The following is a 17019-nucleotide window of genomic DNA, read 5'->3' on the forward strand; positions in this document are numbered from 1 at the left end:
ATTACATATTATTCCTAAAATAATAACCATCCAAGAGCACAGTCAAATCGATAAACCTGACTCAGCACCGGGGCTGCATGCCAAACACCCCCGGTGAATCAAAGGTTAGTGGACTTGACACAAATGGTTAGAAAAGTGTGAGCGACCAGCCAGACAGCGCACTCTCGCTTGACTCTTCTGGCTGTCCCCTGATCCACTGCCGTCATGAACTTGAAGCTCCTCTTCGTTTGCCTCTTCTTAGCAGCGCTCGTTATACCTGCTGAAGTATGTATTCACTGTGTGTTATACAGCAATTGTGTAGCAAATGTATTTGCTGGTATTTACGATGTTGCAACGTTTGATAATTCATTTTGCTGGCAATAAAAATACAGTAGATATAAGGCATGTTTATGTCATGGTGGCTTTGAACTGAGTTTTTGACAAAAATGTCTGATGTGGTGCTGTCAAATTATAATCCAGCTGAAACCTAAACACAAGAAACATCGTCATCGTGACCATCATGGTCCTGACCACCCTGGACATCAGAAACTCAGCAAGAGAGCAAAATATGATGACATAATTAAAGGTAAGTGTGTCTTTGTATCAGTGTTATAATATTTTGATCAGTGTTTCACATTTAGTATACTGTAAATTGTGCACACATCCCTACGTAGTCTGAAATATATGCAAGATGTGTTGGCTAACAAAGAGATGAAGACAATAATGATTAATATCTAACAAAGGAAAAATGTTGTTTTAGATGTTTTCTTTGAGATCATAGAGTCAGTTAGTGGTGATGATGATGATGAAGACGAAGAAAGTAATGCAGACTGGTTCTATGACCTTCAAGTGGGTAAGAGACCTAACACACACATATTCTCTCACACTAATGATAGTTGCGTAATGTCACATGTTTTCAGACGGCTACATAGTAGACCACATTACATTGGAAAGCTCAAATGTAACCTGTTGAGCTCTTATTCCCAAATGTCCACTTGATTTATTTCAGGAACACACGTAGTCTAAAACAGTATAGTATTCCGTGAGTAAATGGTGACAAAATCGCAAATTGTGGGTGCGTTTTCTTGTTTTTATCCTTTTATCCATCCTAGAACCTACAGTTGCCAAGGAGTGATCATGTAGAGCAGTCACTCACCCAGTCTTTTTTCTCCTCTGTTCTGAACCCCTTCTACACCAGGATCCAGATGATTGATGCATCATGTAGCCAATGAGATTTCAAATCCAGTAATATATAGTTTATATTGTTTTTTTTTTTAAAGCCCTAAACCTGGAATGTATGCTGCATATTAAACTACATACATGTGTAGCAATTGTGTATTCCAGCTAAGAAAAGATCATTCAGTGTGTTCAAACTCCTATAGGTCAATAACAGGAGCCCCCTAAATTCAGACTGTAACCTTTCAAAAGCCCCAAACTATGCCTTTACTCCCAGTGGTTCAACTACAGTTTTGAATTTACTTTGGGCTTGACAGAGTTTTAAGCTAATTTTACAAACACTTTCAAGATTGGTAACAGGTTAAACATGCTCCTATTAACTTTTGTTATTTTTCAGACAAATGCGACCCAAATCCTTGCCTCAACAATGGTGTTTGTGAGGAGAAAGGCAAGAAAGGCAAGATCAAATGTGATTGTCCCAGGCCGTTCAAGGGAAGGAGATGTGAAAAAGGTTTGAAAAAGTATTCCTTTTCCTGTGCAGTTGTTGGACTGCAGACAGGTCATATATGTAAATACATAATAAGCAAAAATGTATTCAAACTGTTGCGTTATCACCTTAGGTCCAAAACACTGTAGGAGAGGTATATGTGGGCGTGGTGAATGTGTTCTGATTCCAACTCCTCCGTTCTTTGAGTGCAAGTGCAAAGTGCCCTTCCAGCCTCCCCGCTGCAGAACTGGTGAGGAGTATTTATTTGTGCAAACATGACAGTATACATATTGTTCACATGTTTTTACAGCTTCCCTTATCGCAAGCTTTCACGTTTTTTTCTCCAAAGTTTCACTGTGTGAGCCTAGCCCATGTAAGAATGGTGGAACATGCGTCAAGGACGGTAATGACTTTGACTGCCAGTGCCCTCCGGGGTACAGGGGACGTTTCTGCCATGTTGGTAAATAATATCCCCCGCATTATTGATTTCCTTTTCCCTGCTCATCATCATCATCACAGCTCAAATATTGACTCAGTGTGATATATTTGTCAGGTCCCAATGACTGCTACGTGGGTGATGGAGAGTCGTACCGTGGCAATGTGAGTGAGACAGATGATGGTCACGAATGCCTCTACTGGAACTCTCAGTTCATCCTGGAGAAAGGAGCCGATCCCTTTGACTCCTTCGAGGACAAAGATGGACTTGGCCCTCACAACTTCTGCAGGTCAGGGGAAAATAAATGTGTGCATTCAAATGGCAGAGGGCAACCTCAAGTGGACGCTCACTCGCAGTTTGTGTGACACAGAAACCCAGACGGAGAGCTGATGCCGTGGTGCTTCTTCCGAAGAGGCCGCAGGTTGTTGTGGGACTACTGTGATGTGACAGAGTGTCCCGTACCAACAGGTCAGTTTGAAAGCCTCAAACAACTTTATGATTGTGAATGTGATCCAAATAATTGTTACCTGCATGCATGTATTTTTCAGGTGTGGTGCCAACCGGTGTTGTCCCTCCAAGCCCAGATCCTACTGCTCCAAAGCCCCAACCTACAACACCTCAACCCACAGCGCCTCGGCCTTCAACATCTCAACCCACAGCAGTCCCCGAGCCAGCGACTACCAAACCCCCGACAACTGGGCAGCCCACCCAGGCTCCACAGCCTTCTTCTACCACCCCCGGTGCTTCTGTCATTCCGAGTGCCACCCTTCCACCACAGCAGTTCTCCACGTGTGGCAACGCTCAGCCGAAAAGGGCCATAACCCGAATCATTAGTGGTCTAAAGGTCTCTCCCGGGGCTATACCCTGGCAGGTGTCTATTCAAGTGAGACCACAGAACTCAAACCTGCCGTTCAAACACACGTGTGGAGGAGTTCTCATCAAGAGCTGCTGGGTACTGACAGCTGCACACTGCATGTAAGCACAACCATAATGAATTTGGCGAAACAGCAAACATTGGCTGCGTAAGGAATAGCTTTTCACATGTGGACTTAATCTTTTGCTTGTGTTTTCATAGTGAACCAAACAAGGACATGGAGGTGGTCATGGGAGGTCTGTCACTGAATATAGACGAATCCACAGAGCAAACCCTGAGAGTTGAAGAGGCTATTAGGCATGAGAACTACAGGGAGACTCCTTCAGCTGTTTACAATGACATAGGTGATCCACGTCTCGCCCCACGCTCTCATTTTATATAACACAGGCACTGATAGTAACAAAAATACTTGAATTCAATATCTAAATCAAATAATGAATGTGTCTTGAGCATTTTTAAGTAACCAAGGTCGGTAAGGATATAACTGATGAAGCGCGCAGTGTCCAAAGTCATGAGATTCTGATGTTACAATACAAGATGATGCTTGTCATTTAATTTTTGGTTTTATTGTGACTTTCTATCCAAACTGCACCAAGGCTTGTTGAGGCTGAATGGTATCAACGGAGTTTGTGCCAATGAGACCCAGTTTGTGAAGACGGCCTGTCTGCCTGATGCTCGGCTGCCTGATGGGACGGAGTGTAAAATATCTGGATGGGGTGCCACTGAGGAATGTAAGGCCACTTTCGCATATTCAGCCTTGATTAAAAAGCATTTTTACATACAGATCGTTGGATTTGTTTTAGAGGCACGTGGGGGTTGAATGTTTGTTAGCTTAAAGCAGTGGTTCTAAACGTTCTGGTCCGAGGTACACTGCCCTGTCTGACAATAATCATGTTCCCCCTTAATTGATTCTCACCAATCATATTCCAAAATGATACTGTTGTAGTCATTTTTCATAGAACTGAACTAAACTTAGGTGTGTGGTCAGTAATCCTATCACAAATGCTGAATGTTTTGTGATACTTTGAACTGTTTTCTACCTTTTACTCATTACTGTTCACTATTTCAGCAATGTATCCACTACATTTAGCTAACTGTTTTAACAATTAATCTTTTATTTTAGGTATTTTGATCATTTATCCATTTCTTTAAATTACTATTCTAAATATTAATGAATTACTTTCAGCCAACTATCTACTTTAACATATTAGGCTATCCTACTTTTATGTAGCCTTCCTAGTTAACTCCCATTGGCATAATTGCAACATATGGTGTTCAGGTGAGCTAAATTGCAGATATGATCTTTTAGCCACGCCATAATTTCGATTTTTAAAAAAATTCGTTTCTGCAGTCTTTTTAGGTAAGCCTATCCTCGGGCAGCTGTACCCCCATACAGATCACTTGTTTAAACGACCCTGTAAACCTTGAAAAACAAATGAACATTTTTGTCCTCCTTGTCCCTGCAGTTGAATATGGTTCTAACCATTTACTGTCGGCCAATGTACTGCTGATCAACCAGGAGAAGTGCATGGAGCCTGTTGTTTATGGCAGTGTCCTGGATAATTCTATGTTCTGTGCTGGCCACCTGCAGGGAGGGGTGGATTCCTGTCAGGTCAGTAGAGGAGACTTGCTTGTTAAGCACGTGCTATCATTCAAAATATGTGCATTTCTGAGGTCTTAAAACTTCTGTATGCACCAGTGCATTCGTATTGTGGTCAGCGGTTTCCTTCTTGTTTCAGGGTGACTCTGGAGGACCACTGACTTGTAAGCAAAATAATACCAGCGTTGTCTACGGCATTGTGAGTTGGGGAGACCAATGTGGAATGAAAAACAAGCCTGGGGTCTACACACGGGTCACTAACTTCCTGGACTGGATCAAGTCAAAGACTCAGGCAGCATCTACATAAGCAACCTTAATTACTCAGCAACATGCCAGTAAGTTTAGTCAAGGACTTGTTTATTTACAGAGCAGGTATTACTTTTCCCAATTCAGCTTTGGGATTTTGTGCACTTGTACCTGTTTTTTTGCTTATCAGGTCTGTAACATCATCTTTATGTTGAGATGCTGCTCATTAAAACTTAAAAAACAAAAAATTTTACAAAATTGTTTGTATCCTCTTTACATCACAATGCCATATTTCTAAGCCTTTCCCTAAAGTGATACACTTAGTCAAGCCAATGGCAATCCAAAAACATATATTAAAAATGATGCATGTATAGAAAAGGATAATACACAATGCATTTAAAACTGAACTGTTTTTTTTCTTAATTTTATTTATTCATTAATCAAGCAATTTTTTTCTCAGTGGTCAACCAGTAAGAATATCATCTTAATTGTAGCGAGATGGGAGATGAATACAGTAAGCACATTTATCATCATTCCTCCGAGATGAAGGGGCTAAATGTATCAGTGATGCCAAAGCCTGAATAGTAGATGTCTCGACCCTACATCCCTAATCAGGATAAGGAGAGTCGCAGTGCTAGAAAACCACAAATGGGCCTATAATGTAGATTTCATTTACATAGGTGCTAGGTATGAATATGCCTTTTAATAAACCAGCACACAAGCTAAATGCTCAAAATCAACATTTTCTCAGCCTGTCAACACTTTGTAAAAGCTGATTATGTCTCACATGGTTCTTCTGATGAGTTGCAAGATGTGTTGTGGCTCTGAAGTCTTTTAAAGTGTGCTGGTTAGTGTGTGTGTGCCTGGTGCGATTCCAATCCCCCAGGAAAGGAGCAGACTGTACTCCATTTGGAATGTATGAGGAAAACTATGCTGCATGAATAATCATCTAAAATCTCTTGTGCGCTGTCACTGTTCATGCTTTTCCCCCAATAGTATTTTGTTTCCTGGGGGGGGCAGTTTTACAAAGGGCAGGCCAGTAGTTTACACACGGGTCATTTACTTCCTGAACTACATCAAGTCAAACATGAGAGCTGCCGAGCTGCTGGCCCATTAGATACTTTACCACAGAACAAAAGTGCTGTATGAGGGTGCACCCGATACCGCCTGATGAAATATTTAATGTACATCACAACTGCACACAATGGACAGGCAATATAGAAGTCAATATTCGACCATTGGCTAGACTAAAAAAGTTAAAACATCTCTACTCAGCCATATTTATTACTTAACAGCTTTCTGTAAAACATCAGCATTATTTGATCAAAATGATATAGTATCAGAACACTATAATGCAGTATTAAAGACTTGCTCCCTCTCTCTCTTGCTGGTAAAGAGAAAATTATGCTCATTAGCAATCTTGGCTCTCAGAATAGATACAGAGGTAGTTCAATTTGTTCATCTGTCATAGTTTCATAGTTCATAATCATTTTTTTAGTTTAACCTGCGACACATCCAGGCAGGAAAACTGGTGAAGCTCATGGTACTCTGACGGCCACACATTTGTTACAGGATGCAACACTGGAGTAAATATGGAAAAATGTCATTGAATTTTCACTCTTTACCCACGTTTGTGTTTACCTGCCAGTTCCAGGGGTCGTTAATCCAAAACAAGGTTAGAGGCTGCCTGTTCAGCCCATTCACATCAATGCATGGGTTAAACATGGGGTAGAGAGGCTCTCTGCACTGCACACAGAAAGAGTGAAGCAGGGTCACAGAGTCAGCATCATAGAATGACAGCTCCCCCTTCTGGAGATTGGCCAGTATGCCCAGCTTTCTGACTCTCTTCCCCACTGACAGCTGCTTCTCCTGTGTGTCATGACATGCCGTGTACTGTCCATCTCCATGATAGATGCACCAGGATGTGTTGTTCACACCCAGGCCGGAGGAGCTCTGACTGGGACCATCTTTTTTATCTGCTGGCCCAGTGGTCACACCTATCAGCCAGTAAGGTTTATCCTGGACAATGACTTCCCAGTAGTGCTGGCCAGTTGTAAAACTCTCCTGAGCCAGTACACTGTACTGGGAGTCATATGGCTGAGGGCTCGTGGTTTCACCGACAGGCTGTTGTCTCCAGTGCACTTGTTTCCTGTCCTGGGATATTTCCAGTTTCGGATGGGCTGTGTTGGAGTCCAGAGCAGGGGAACTTAGATCTGCAAGTAAAAATCTATATTCAGTACACACTCACGGTGATAGTGGGGGCTGATTTTCGATTGCAAAATGTTGTATTCTTTACTAACAGGACCACATTCGTGGAAAGTGTTGGGACAAAGCCACCGACAGGTCATCCACCATTCTCTCTACTGTTCTCAGTTTCTCCGGTTCGCATAGATCTCTGTCTACTTCCTGGACCGGTGCTAAATCCAAAGGGTCACTATAATCAAAAAAAAAAAATCAGAATCATTACAAGGGGAAAATGATACCAAAAGAAAAAAAGTTGTAGAAAAAAATACTGGAGTGACGGAATACTGACCAAAGATTCTCTGCTGTGATTTGCTGTTGAAAATAAACAGGTCATATTTTAGGTGCACTTGGGTGAGAAATATACCACACTGTCATAATGCCAGGCGCCGATACGTCACCTGTAGGAATCTCAGATTATTTGTCTCTTGGAGGAGGGATTTGCTGGCTGCTCTGAGGGTGTCGATCTCTTTGATCTGAGCCTCCATGACGCCCCTCTGGGCCTCCAGCCACTCTGTCACGTATGCCTCCTCTGCATCGATTATCTGCATCATCAGACGCTCATCGCCGTCCAGCACGACGCGGATCCTGCTGTACTTGTCTGAGACTCTCTCTCTGAAATCTGCAGCAGACTTCTAGGAACGAGAGCAATATGTCAATACATACAGCAAATGAGGATTCAGTGATTATGAAAATAGAGGGTGTATTTCACATGACATTACCACTGTTTGTGTATACAGTGACTCCAAGTCCTTGATGACATGTTCTGCTTCACCTCTCCTCTTCAGCAGTTGGTTTAAATTGGTCTCTAACATGCTCTGAACACAGAAATACAACAGGCCTATAGAAAGTTAATACCCTGACAGAGATGTGAAGAAATAATCGTGACATTTACAAGAAAATAAAACACCTTAAAGGTAGCCACCTGTTGAATTCATACTTAAAAGAAAAGAGAGCATAGCACCAGACTAACTGCTGCTAACTGTAGCTGCTGTGAGCTAGATAGCTCTGTTAGCTGTGCAGCTAGTGGTACGAACTGGGGATCAGTGGGGTAATGCTGTTCACATTCCAACACAGGAGTTTTGGACCTGTACAGGCTAGTGTTTCACATGCTAACTTCAGTATATATCTCAATCATAAAATACACTGACATCATAATGTCAAAACTGATATTTCTTCATATTATGTTGATAACTTAACCACTGATCAATCAATACTAATATTCACCTTGAAGTCTGCACAGGCTTCGTGGAGCTGAGATGCTTTATGGTTCTTGTGCGTGCCGACCAGGACGCATAAGCAGCACACAGGGACCCTTTCCTCCATACAGAAGAGCTTGAGCTCATCACGGTGCTCCCTGCACTTCAGAGACAGCGGGTCCCCTGTCACCTCCACAACTGTGTGCTCCCTCAGAGCAGACCTCTGCTGGTGCAGCAGGGCATGAGCCTGGCACAGTGAGGCATCGCAGGTCAGACAGGTTTTCACGGCCACTGACGGTGTCTCTATGCAGTGGTCACAGTGGATGGCTGAAGATGATTTCGATGCCCTGTCTGGTGGTGCCATCTGAAGCTCTGCTGTTGATGGCATGTTAGTGATGAAGTCCTTCACTTTGGTCCGGAGGATGGTGTTCACCTCCAGAGTGAGGTCAGGTGGGAGGAAAATCTGACACTCTGGACAGAAGAGAGGAGCCTGATGAGAACCATCCGTTTCCCACACAGCCTGGATGCAGGTGAGACAGAAGTCATGTCCACATGGCAGCGTCACAGGATCCGTGAAGAAGTCCTGGCAGACGGGACACTTTAAAGTCTCCTCAACAGTCCCCATAGCTCTGCTTGCACCTGTTATGGCAGCTCAGAGTGCCCTGCACTCCTGCCTGGCCTTCCTGCTCATGAATGTTTCACAGGCCTCTCTTGGCATGCCTCAGTGTCAGGTTACTAAAGATGAGTTGACATCCTCCAGTAACTGTTTCAAGCCATTGACTCTCAGGAGACCACACACAATGGGAAGGCAAGTTTCCAACACACCGGATTCAGTGAATTAAATTACCAATTAAGGACCTTTGAATATTGAATAATAAAAAAAAAAAGTTTAAACCTTGAGTTATGGAGCAAAATGTTCCTATACAATACTCAATGACAGTTAAAGTTACACATTAAATGACAATATAATTACATAAATAATTCAATAAATACATTATATCAATAATAACAATAATGATTAAAGAAATATGTGACATTGAATTCCAATAAAAAATGTATTTCAATTAATACAATACAACTGTACTCTAACTAGCTGAAATTAGTTAGTCTTCTTATCTAAAACCTAAATATAAAACCTAAAACTACATTTCAATCATGAAGAGCCATTGTGATGTGTCTGTCTTCCATCCCTGTGCTTGTACTTCCCATAACCTCTGAGGTGTCCACCCAAGCAGAACTACTCTTTCTGCGTACGTAAAGACCGATTCGCTCGCGTCTCGCTACGTGACCTTATCCAGATATTCTACGTACACGTCATTCTTGCATAGCTGAGTTACGGCACTTCCCACCCAACGTGGGCTGTGGATGTGGCAGCAAGGAAACCTCAGACCGGCTGACTACGTGTCTCCTGCGCTGCACTCATAAGTGGAGTTGGTCTTGCGTTTCGAGACTCTCACGCTGTCAGGTAATGAGTCATTTAGTACGAAGTTTCATTTCTCCATTCCGTCAGAAATAGCCGCTAAACTCTGCAGTGAGCTTGCTCGCAGTAGCTAATGCTAGCTAACGCCAGCTAGCTGTAGGTACGCGCTGACATCTGTAGCTAACGCTGGACACATTGTTGCGATTTGTTAGCATTGTTATTCAACTTTAAACCTCAGTGGCTTCACATATGTAAGAGTTTATTTATGTGGCCAGCACCCTAACTCTGGGTTATTATCGCTAGAAGTTGCTTCTAAGGTTATGTTATCTAATCCAACCAATATCATCTTTTCTGTGTCAGTGTGTCAAGTTCAAGTAAAAGCTATCAACACAACAATTCTGATAACTTTATGGCACATGACGCGTGACTCTCCACTGTAACATAAATAAGGAATTCATATTGGTTTTGTTTTGGCACTTGATTTTCTATATATTTTAAACCCTGCTGTTGGTAACCCGCCTTGCAGCCTGTCATATCCAAAAGCTGCTTATCTCAGATGAGGTTGTTGCACTGTCATAGTAACCTGACACTGATACATGTGTTGATCACAGCTCTCCACAGCTCTCGGTGCCATGTTTGCCAGGCTGGCCTTGTGCTCTCGCCTGCCATCCAGAATCCGGCAGTCAAATGTCTGTCCGGTGTCGATCAGAGCGTTTTCCCAGGCTAAGTGTAAGTAACCAGCCTGCTTCTTTTTATTGTCGTCATGTCTCACATCTGAATGCTGTAATACTATTTGGTGCATGCAGGTGTCTAATCAGCTGTACCTTTTTTATGTTATCATCTGCAGTCTCACTCCCTCGCCCCCATGGAAAGTCTTTCGCCCACCGGAGTGAGTTAAAGCAGGCCAAACGCATTGTAGTGAAACTAGGGAGTGCAGTGGTGACACGAGATGAGTGTGGTCTGGCGCTGGGACGTCTGGCTTCAATAGTGGAACAGGTAACACTATATCAATGTTATTAATGCAGACAAAGTGAAGAACTCTGTCTGTGATGGTTGTCTTAAACATGATATAATGTGGTCACAAGGAAGACTTTAAAAACAAATGGGCCTGAGGAGTGGTCCTGCCTTGGATGGTGAATGTTTAAGTCCTTGTGTGTCCTTTCAGGTGGCCATGCTGCAGAATCAAGGCAGGGAGATGATGATTGTCACCAGTGGTGCTGTGGCGTTTGGGAAGCAGAGACTGAGACATGAGATCCTGCTGTCTCAGAGTGTCAGACAGGCCCTGCATTCTGGACAGAACCAACTCAAAGAAATGGTGAATAATAATCTTGATTACTGGGAATTTTTGTTCACTCTTTGAGAAATGCTTAGATTGGATAAATATGTGTTGAATGTTGTTCATAGTCTTGTTAACTTCCATGAAACCTTTTTTGCAGTCAGTTCCAGTTTTGGAGGCCAGGGCGTGTGCAGCTGCTGGACAGAGCGGCCTGATGGCATTATACGAAGCTATGTTCACACAGTACAGCACCTGCACTGCACAAGTATGAGCTCGACTTTTTTTTTCAATCGGAAGAAAACACTGTCATTAGAAACGTCACCTCAGTCTCTTCCTTTATTTTCCATTCCTGCAGATTCTGGTCACCAACCTGGATTTTCATGATGAGCAGAAGCGTCGCAACCTGAACAGCACGCTCCATGAGCTGCTGCGGATGAACATAGTTCCTATCATCAACACTAACGATGCTGTTGTTCCGCCCCCTGTTCCCAGCAGTGACCTGCAGGGGGTAAATGTGGGTACTGTGTGAAGGGCATGCTGGGAATGCTAAATGTTGGCCCGAATTGTGTTGGTGGATTGCTTGTAAAGGCGTATGTTTCATTTCACTTACACATATTTCCATCCTCACTAACTTTTGAGCATATAGTTTTAATTTTAAAGCTTGCTTTAAATGTTATCTACTAAGTTAAAGTATCGTGGTCTTATTTTCTGTCACATTTATGTGCACAGACCTGCTTGAGTTATGTCCTTTTGGAAAGTGGTAAACATATGTTGTTTGTTCCGAAGCTGAGTGGCACTGTGAGGCTTTGTTGTTGCATGGTAGCAGCTGATGTTGCTGTTATATAATGTAAGATATTTCCATCTGGCTTAATGAAATTTCTGTTTGTATTTCAGGTAATCAGCATCAAAGATAATGACAGCTTGGCTGCACGGCTGGCTGTTGAAATGAAGGCAGACCTCCTTATTGCCCTGTCCGATGTCGAAGGTATAGAAGTAACCACTAATTCATCATTTATTATGATTTATTCTGTATTCTCACATTAATATTAATTATCTTAATGTATTGTTGCAAAAAGGCTGCAATTAAGCATTATTTTGGACAGATTGTCAATCTATTAATGTACATATCATGATTAATCAGATACCATTATAATCCAAAGATATATATATATTGAAATTGCTTAATTTGTTCGTCAACCATAAAAAAGCGAAGATACGAAGAGGATAACAGAATCTGAATTGATACCAAGAAAATAACAAAGAATTGTTTGGTAATAAAAGCAAACTGTAAATAACTGATAGGGCCACTCTTACATGAATTCAGACCACTCTTCATTAGGATATTGCAATCTCGATAATATTTTGATTAATTGTGCAGCCCTATTATTTCTAAGGAGCACCCAAGCCTGTGATATCATTGTAAAATGTCTTCTGTGGGACCTTGTCACTGTTAGAATAATGATGATACTATTAAAGTTTTATTGGCTTTCCCTTAGAAGTTAAAATTGTTGACAGAGAGCTTGTGTTCCAAAACTGGAAGTGTCGGGATTCAAAGGATTTGGCATTTGCAAGGTAGTGAAATGTGGCATCTGGCATTTTTTTGTAGCTTTTCCCACACTAGAGATTAAAAGTCAGTGTGTTGTAACATAATTTACTCAGATTTTGACAAGTCTTCCTTGGAAGTGTAATGCTAAATCATCGGAGTACTTTAAATAGTTTATCAGGAAACAAAATGATCATTACTGAATCATCTCTCAGCATAATAACCTGTCACTACATTCTAATTGTGCATTGCATGTATCAAATTTATAATGAGTGTGTATTTGCAAAACAACAATGAAGTTTATCAGTTTTAACATTAAATGTTTTGTTTTTGAACTCTATTTAGTTGAATATAGGTCAAAAGAGGAGTTGCAAATAAATGCTTCTGTTTTACACAGTGTCCCAACTATTGGAGTCGCACTGATGTAAAAACTGTCTGTAATCCGTCTGACCTGTTGGTCTGCATATTCATGATCAAAAGAGATATTATTATTTATGTGACTGATTTGGATCTGTGAAGGATTAAAAAAGGAACGAAAAAATCTATCTCACAGGGTTATATGACAGTCCCCCAGGAACAGATGATGCCAAGCTCATCGATATATTTTATCCTGGGGACCAGCAGTCAATCACGTACGGCACCAAGTCCAGAGTTGGCCTCGGCGGCATGGAAGCCAAGGTCAGCATGAAAGATGATATTTTATCTCAGAGTTTAAACAGCACTGAGTTTGTCCACTGATTAAAAAGTTGCATCATACTCTGTCATGTCGTCTGCATCAGGTGAAAGCAGCCCTTTGGGCGCTCCAGGGTGGGACGTCTGTTGTCATTGCTAATGGCACACATCCTAAAGTCACAGGCCACGTCATCACAGACATTGTGGAGGGGAAGAAAGTTGGCACCTTCTTCTCTGAAGTGAAACCTGCAGGTACAGGGTGCAAGCATCTGGAAAGAATAGTTTACCCAGGTGTTGTGTTTGGGATTTTATGTTTGATGGGTAATTATTGGCACCACCAGGTCCAACTGTGGAGCAGCAGACTGAGATGGCTCGGCATGCAGGCAGGACTCTGGCCTCTCTGGACCCTGAACAAGTGAGTTTCTGGCTTCCCAGTGTGGTCTGACTAACTGAAGGGAGGCCTTAAAATGCTATATATGCATATCTCATGGAATAAAAAGTGTTGATAAGGCTTGATATATCTCCTAAATGACAAAGTGGGGTGATATTTATTGTAATTTATATAGCACTGATTTAATCCAACCAGCAACAGAAGGTTAAGGTTAATGAATTTTTTATGATTCTTTAAATAATTTAAATGACGAGATTACAGTAGGGGGAAAACATCTGTTGTGTAGCATATGTAACAAATGTAGAAAATTAAAAACTTGAAGCAGCCTAATGTAAAAGATAAATGGAAATCATTTTCACAACAGGATGCAAACAGTCTCCAGACTCATTAAGTTTTACATTACACTGGTATCAAATGTAATTACATCTTGATTCTGGTGTTTGCTCATCATATTGCGTGTGTTTGTTTTTCCAGAGAGAGGAGATCATCTGCTGTCTTGCTGAGCTGCTTACAGAGAAAAAAGATGAGATTCTCAGTGCCAACAGAAGAGACATGGAGTTAGCAACAGCATCAGGTACAGAGGCACAGATAGGATGCACTGATCACCTTAATCCAGAGCTGCATGCAATCAACTGACTCAAATGGCATCCTGTGCCAGTGGTTATCAGTCATCTGTAGCACCTTTCTGAGGGCATATGAGGGTTAAGATCATCTTTATGTAGTCTTATTCAGCATGTCGTGAGTAAGAGGCTTAGGCAGGAGTCGGTTTGTGCCCTGTTATGTAGGGCAACATACATCAAAGTAGAGGATACTCTCCACATGGGTCTATAGAGGACTGAACTGTCAGTGTTGTTATTGATTCATTAATATTTTTCATAGGTCGTTTGTCCCAACCTCTCATCAACCGCCTGAGTTTGTCGACTGCTAAGCTGAACAGTCTGGCCATTGGCCTCCGTCAGCTAGCCGTGTCCTCCAGGGATAGCGTGGGTCGGGTGCTGAGGAGGACCAGGGTAGCCAACAACCTGGAGCTGGAACAGATCACTGTCCCCATCGGTGTCCTGCTGGTCATCTTTGAGTCACGTCCTGATTGTCTCCCACAGGTCAGTCAACCTCAGCCCTCAGTTATGGACCTGGCCACTGTCAGCTTCTAGTCTTGGAGTTTAATTTTTTTACCTGCTGCATCTTTATCATTGAATGCTCAAGTCACATTTTCATGTATTAATATTGGGTTCCAGGTGTCAGCTCTGGCTATTGCCAGTGGAAATGCTTTGCTATTGAAGGGAGGTAAAGAAGCTTCCAACACCAACAAAATCCTGCATCAACTCACTCAGGAAGCACTCTCCCTACATGGAGTGTCTGATGCCATTCAACTGGTAAGAACTGAAAGCATTACGTTATCCAACCACAGTGTGAGTTGATATGCTTAAATTTGCCATTATCTTTTTTTCAGGTGAGCACACGTGAAGAAGTTGAGGATCTGTGCAGACTAGACAAGATGATCGACCTGATCATTCCAAGGGGATCGTCCCAGCTCGTCCGGGACATCCAGAGGGCAGCTAAGGGTATTCCTGTACTGGGTCACAGCGAGGGTGTCTGCCACGTCTACATAGACAGCGATGCCAGCATAGATAAAGCTATTAGTGTCGGTAAGTGGTTCCTATGTGTAGCACTGTTGATGTTGTTTCCATTTCTGCTGTAATTTAATCAGTCTTTTACAGTTTGTAAATGTAAAAATAAATAAATAAAATATATATATTTATATTTATATTTATATTTATATTTATATATATATATATATATATATATATAATATAATATAAAAATTGAAGTGCAATTATTGTTATTTTACATATTGTCCAAGAGTTGTAATTAGAAACTTGTTTGTGTAACTCAGAACTGCTGAATGGACTAACTTATGTTTCATTTTAGTCAGAGACTCCAAATGTGACTACCCTGCAGCCTGCAATGCCATGGAGACCCTCCTCATTCACAGAGATTTGCTGCGAACCCCTATATTTGACCAGCTCATTGATATGCTGAGAACAGAACATGTAAGAAGCATCCACCAACATGCCATAAGCTTGGGCACAAGCATTTACACGCAGCATCAAAGTATATTAATGATTTTTTATTTATACATTTGCTAAAGGTTAGAACCCCAGAAACCAAACCAAGAGTTTGGAGACTTTATTCAAGTCAAGAAAGAACAATTATTTTGTGAATGTATTTTTTTGTCTTTCATTATCTTGTTTGAAATCACTGTGTCTTTTTCTCTCAGGTAAAGATCCATGCAGGCCCCCGATTTGCATCATATTTGACTTTCAGCCCATCTGAGGTGAAGTCTTTAAGGACAGAATATGGGGACCTGGAGTGCTGCATTGAGGTGGTGGACAGCATGCAGGAAGCTGTGGACCACATTCACAAATATGGCAGCTCCCATACTGATGTTATTGTTACTGAAAATGAAGAGACAGCTGAACAGTTCCTGCAGCAGGTGGACAGCGCTTGTGTATTCTGGAACTCCAGCTCTCGCTTTGCTGATGGCTACCGCTTTGGTTTAGGTATGTAAAGTATCAGACATTGTGTTATTTAATGCTGTCTGTAAAAATACACTGTATGTCCTTTTGTAAATTGATCAAAACAACTACTGTCTTGAATTTTATAATTTTTCAAAACTTTTTCTCCAGGAGCTGAGGTTGGTATCAGTACAGCACGGATACATGCCAGAGGTCCGGTGGGTCTTGAAGGACTTCTGACCACCAAATGGGTCCTGCGTGGGGAAGGGCACACTGTGGCTGACTTCTCAGAGCAAGGCAGTATGAAATACCTTCACGAAAACATCCCTATCCCCCAGGGCAGCTTTAGTTAGGTATCCAACCAAAGAGCCATCAACAGGAGTCAAGATAACTGATGTCCACAGAGTTTATTTAAAGGTTTGTGTCTGCCAGTCAGTCTCCAGCCTTTTAGCTGCTGCCTCATCACCTGTGTAAATCCACTATGTTGGTGATGGAAATCTGCCTGCAGAACAGTGGCTACTTTTGCCAGACAACCAGGGTCCTCAAGATTTTGTGAACCTTTGCATTAAATGTTTGAATCAGTTTTTTAGATAAATGATAATCTCCTGAGAAATGAATTGTTGTAGCCTGACTGATAAGGGGGATGAGGGAAATATATTGTGGTGAAAGGAAAAATAAACTATTGTGTATGTGACAGTGTGTCAGGTACAAACGAAGTATTCTACAACAAAGGTCCTCTCCTCTTCTCTGTAAGGTCATTTTTATGGCGGCAGACAAAAAGAAATCAGTTGACCCAGCTGTGATTTTCTAACTTATTTTTCTACATCCAAACTCTCATGCTGTCTTTTTGTAATTTACTGTAAGTGTTGTTTGTGCAGGATCTTGGCTCAGATGTATTTTGCTGTCCTTCATCTTCGCACAGATGATTTAATAAATATGCTGTACAGTTCTTTACTCACAATT

General features: G+C 41.8%; 3 protein-coding genes across 4 annotated transcripts; 2 read left to right on the top strand and 1 right to left on the bottom strand.

Moving 5' to 3' along the window:
* The first annotated feature begins 111 nt into the window (after positions 1–111).
* On the top strand, positions 112–5051 carry LOC119033528 (hyaluronan-binding protein 2-like). Its single transcript, XM_037123764.1, has 13 exons — positions 112–264; positions 460–565; positions 740–832; positions 1553–1666; positions 1776–1892; positions 1992–2102; positions 2196–2367; positions 2449–2546; positions 2627–3053; positions 3154–3296; positions 3549–3683; positions 4419–4564; positions 4692–5051. The coding sequence occupies exons 1-13, from the start codon at positions 205–207 to the stop codon at positions 4857–4859; spliced, it is 1890 nt and encodes a 629-aa protein (XP_036979659.1). The 5' UTR covers positions 112–204; the 3' UTR covers positions 4860–5051.
* Positions 5052–6412: 1361 nt separating this feature from the next.
* Positions 6413–8983, bottom strand: LOC119034054 (probable E3 ubiquitin-protein ligase MID2). The gene is made up of 3 exons (XM_037124756.1): positions 8267–8983; positions 7485–7674; positions 6413–7011 (listed from the first exon to the last, which is right to left on the bottom strand). Exons 1-3 carry the CDS (start codon positions 8861–8863, stop codon positions 6413–6415), a joined length of 1386 nt encoding a protein of 461 aa, XP_036980651.1. The 5' UTR covers positions 8864–8983.
* Positions 8984–9545: 562 nt separating this feature from the next.
* LOC119033345 (delta-1-pyrroline-5-carboxylate synthase-like) lies at positions 9546–17017 on the top strand. 2 transcript variants are annotated; one of them, XM_037123310.1, is made up of 17 exons: positions 9546–9703; positions 10270–10387; positions 10506–10654; positions 10824–10973; positions 11095–11199; positions 11290–11448; positions 11829–11919; positions 13031–13155; positions 13257–13401; positions 13491–13564; positions 14015–14114; positions 14420–14640; positions 14776–14913; positions 14991–15186; positions 15470–15591; positions 15819–16101; positions 16228–17017. In XM_037123310.1, the coding sequence occupies exons 2-17, from the start codon at positions 10291–10293 to the stop codon at positions 16407–16409; spliced, it is 2337 nt and encodes a 778-aa protein (XP_036979205.1). In that variant the 5' UTR covers positions 9546–9703; positions 10270–10290; the 3' UTR covers positions 16410–17017. The 2 variants fall into 2 exon arrangements, with proteins under 2 accessions (XP_036979205.1, XP_036979206.1); XM_037123311.1 differs by having other exon boundaries at positions 11290–11442.
* The last annotated feature ends 2 nt before the right edge of the window (positions 17018–17019 follow it).

This window comes from Acanthopagrus latus, chromosome 15 (genome assembly GCF_904848185.1).
Source record: "Acanthopagrus latus isolate v.2019 chromosome 15, fAcaLat1.1, whole genome shotgun sequence".
Classification (NCBI taxonomy): domain Eukaryota; kingdom Metazoa; phylum Chordata; class Actinopteri; order Spariformes; family Sparidae; genus Acanthopagrus; species Acanthopagrus latus.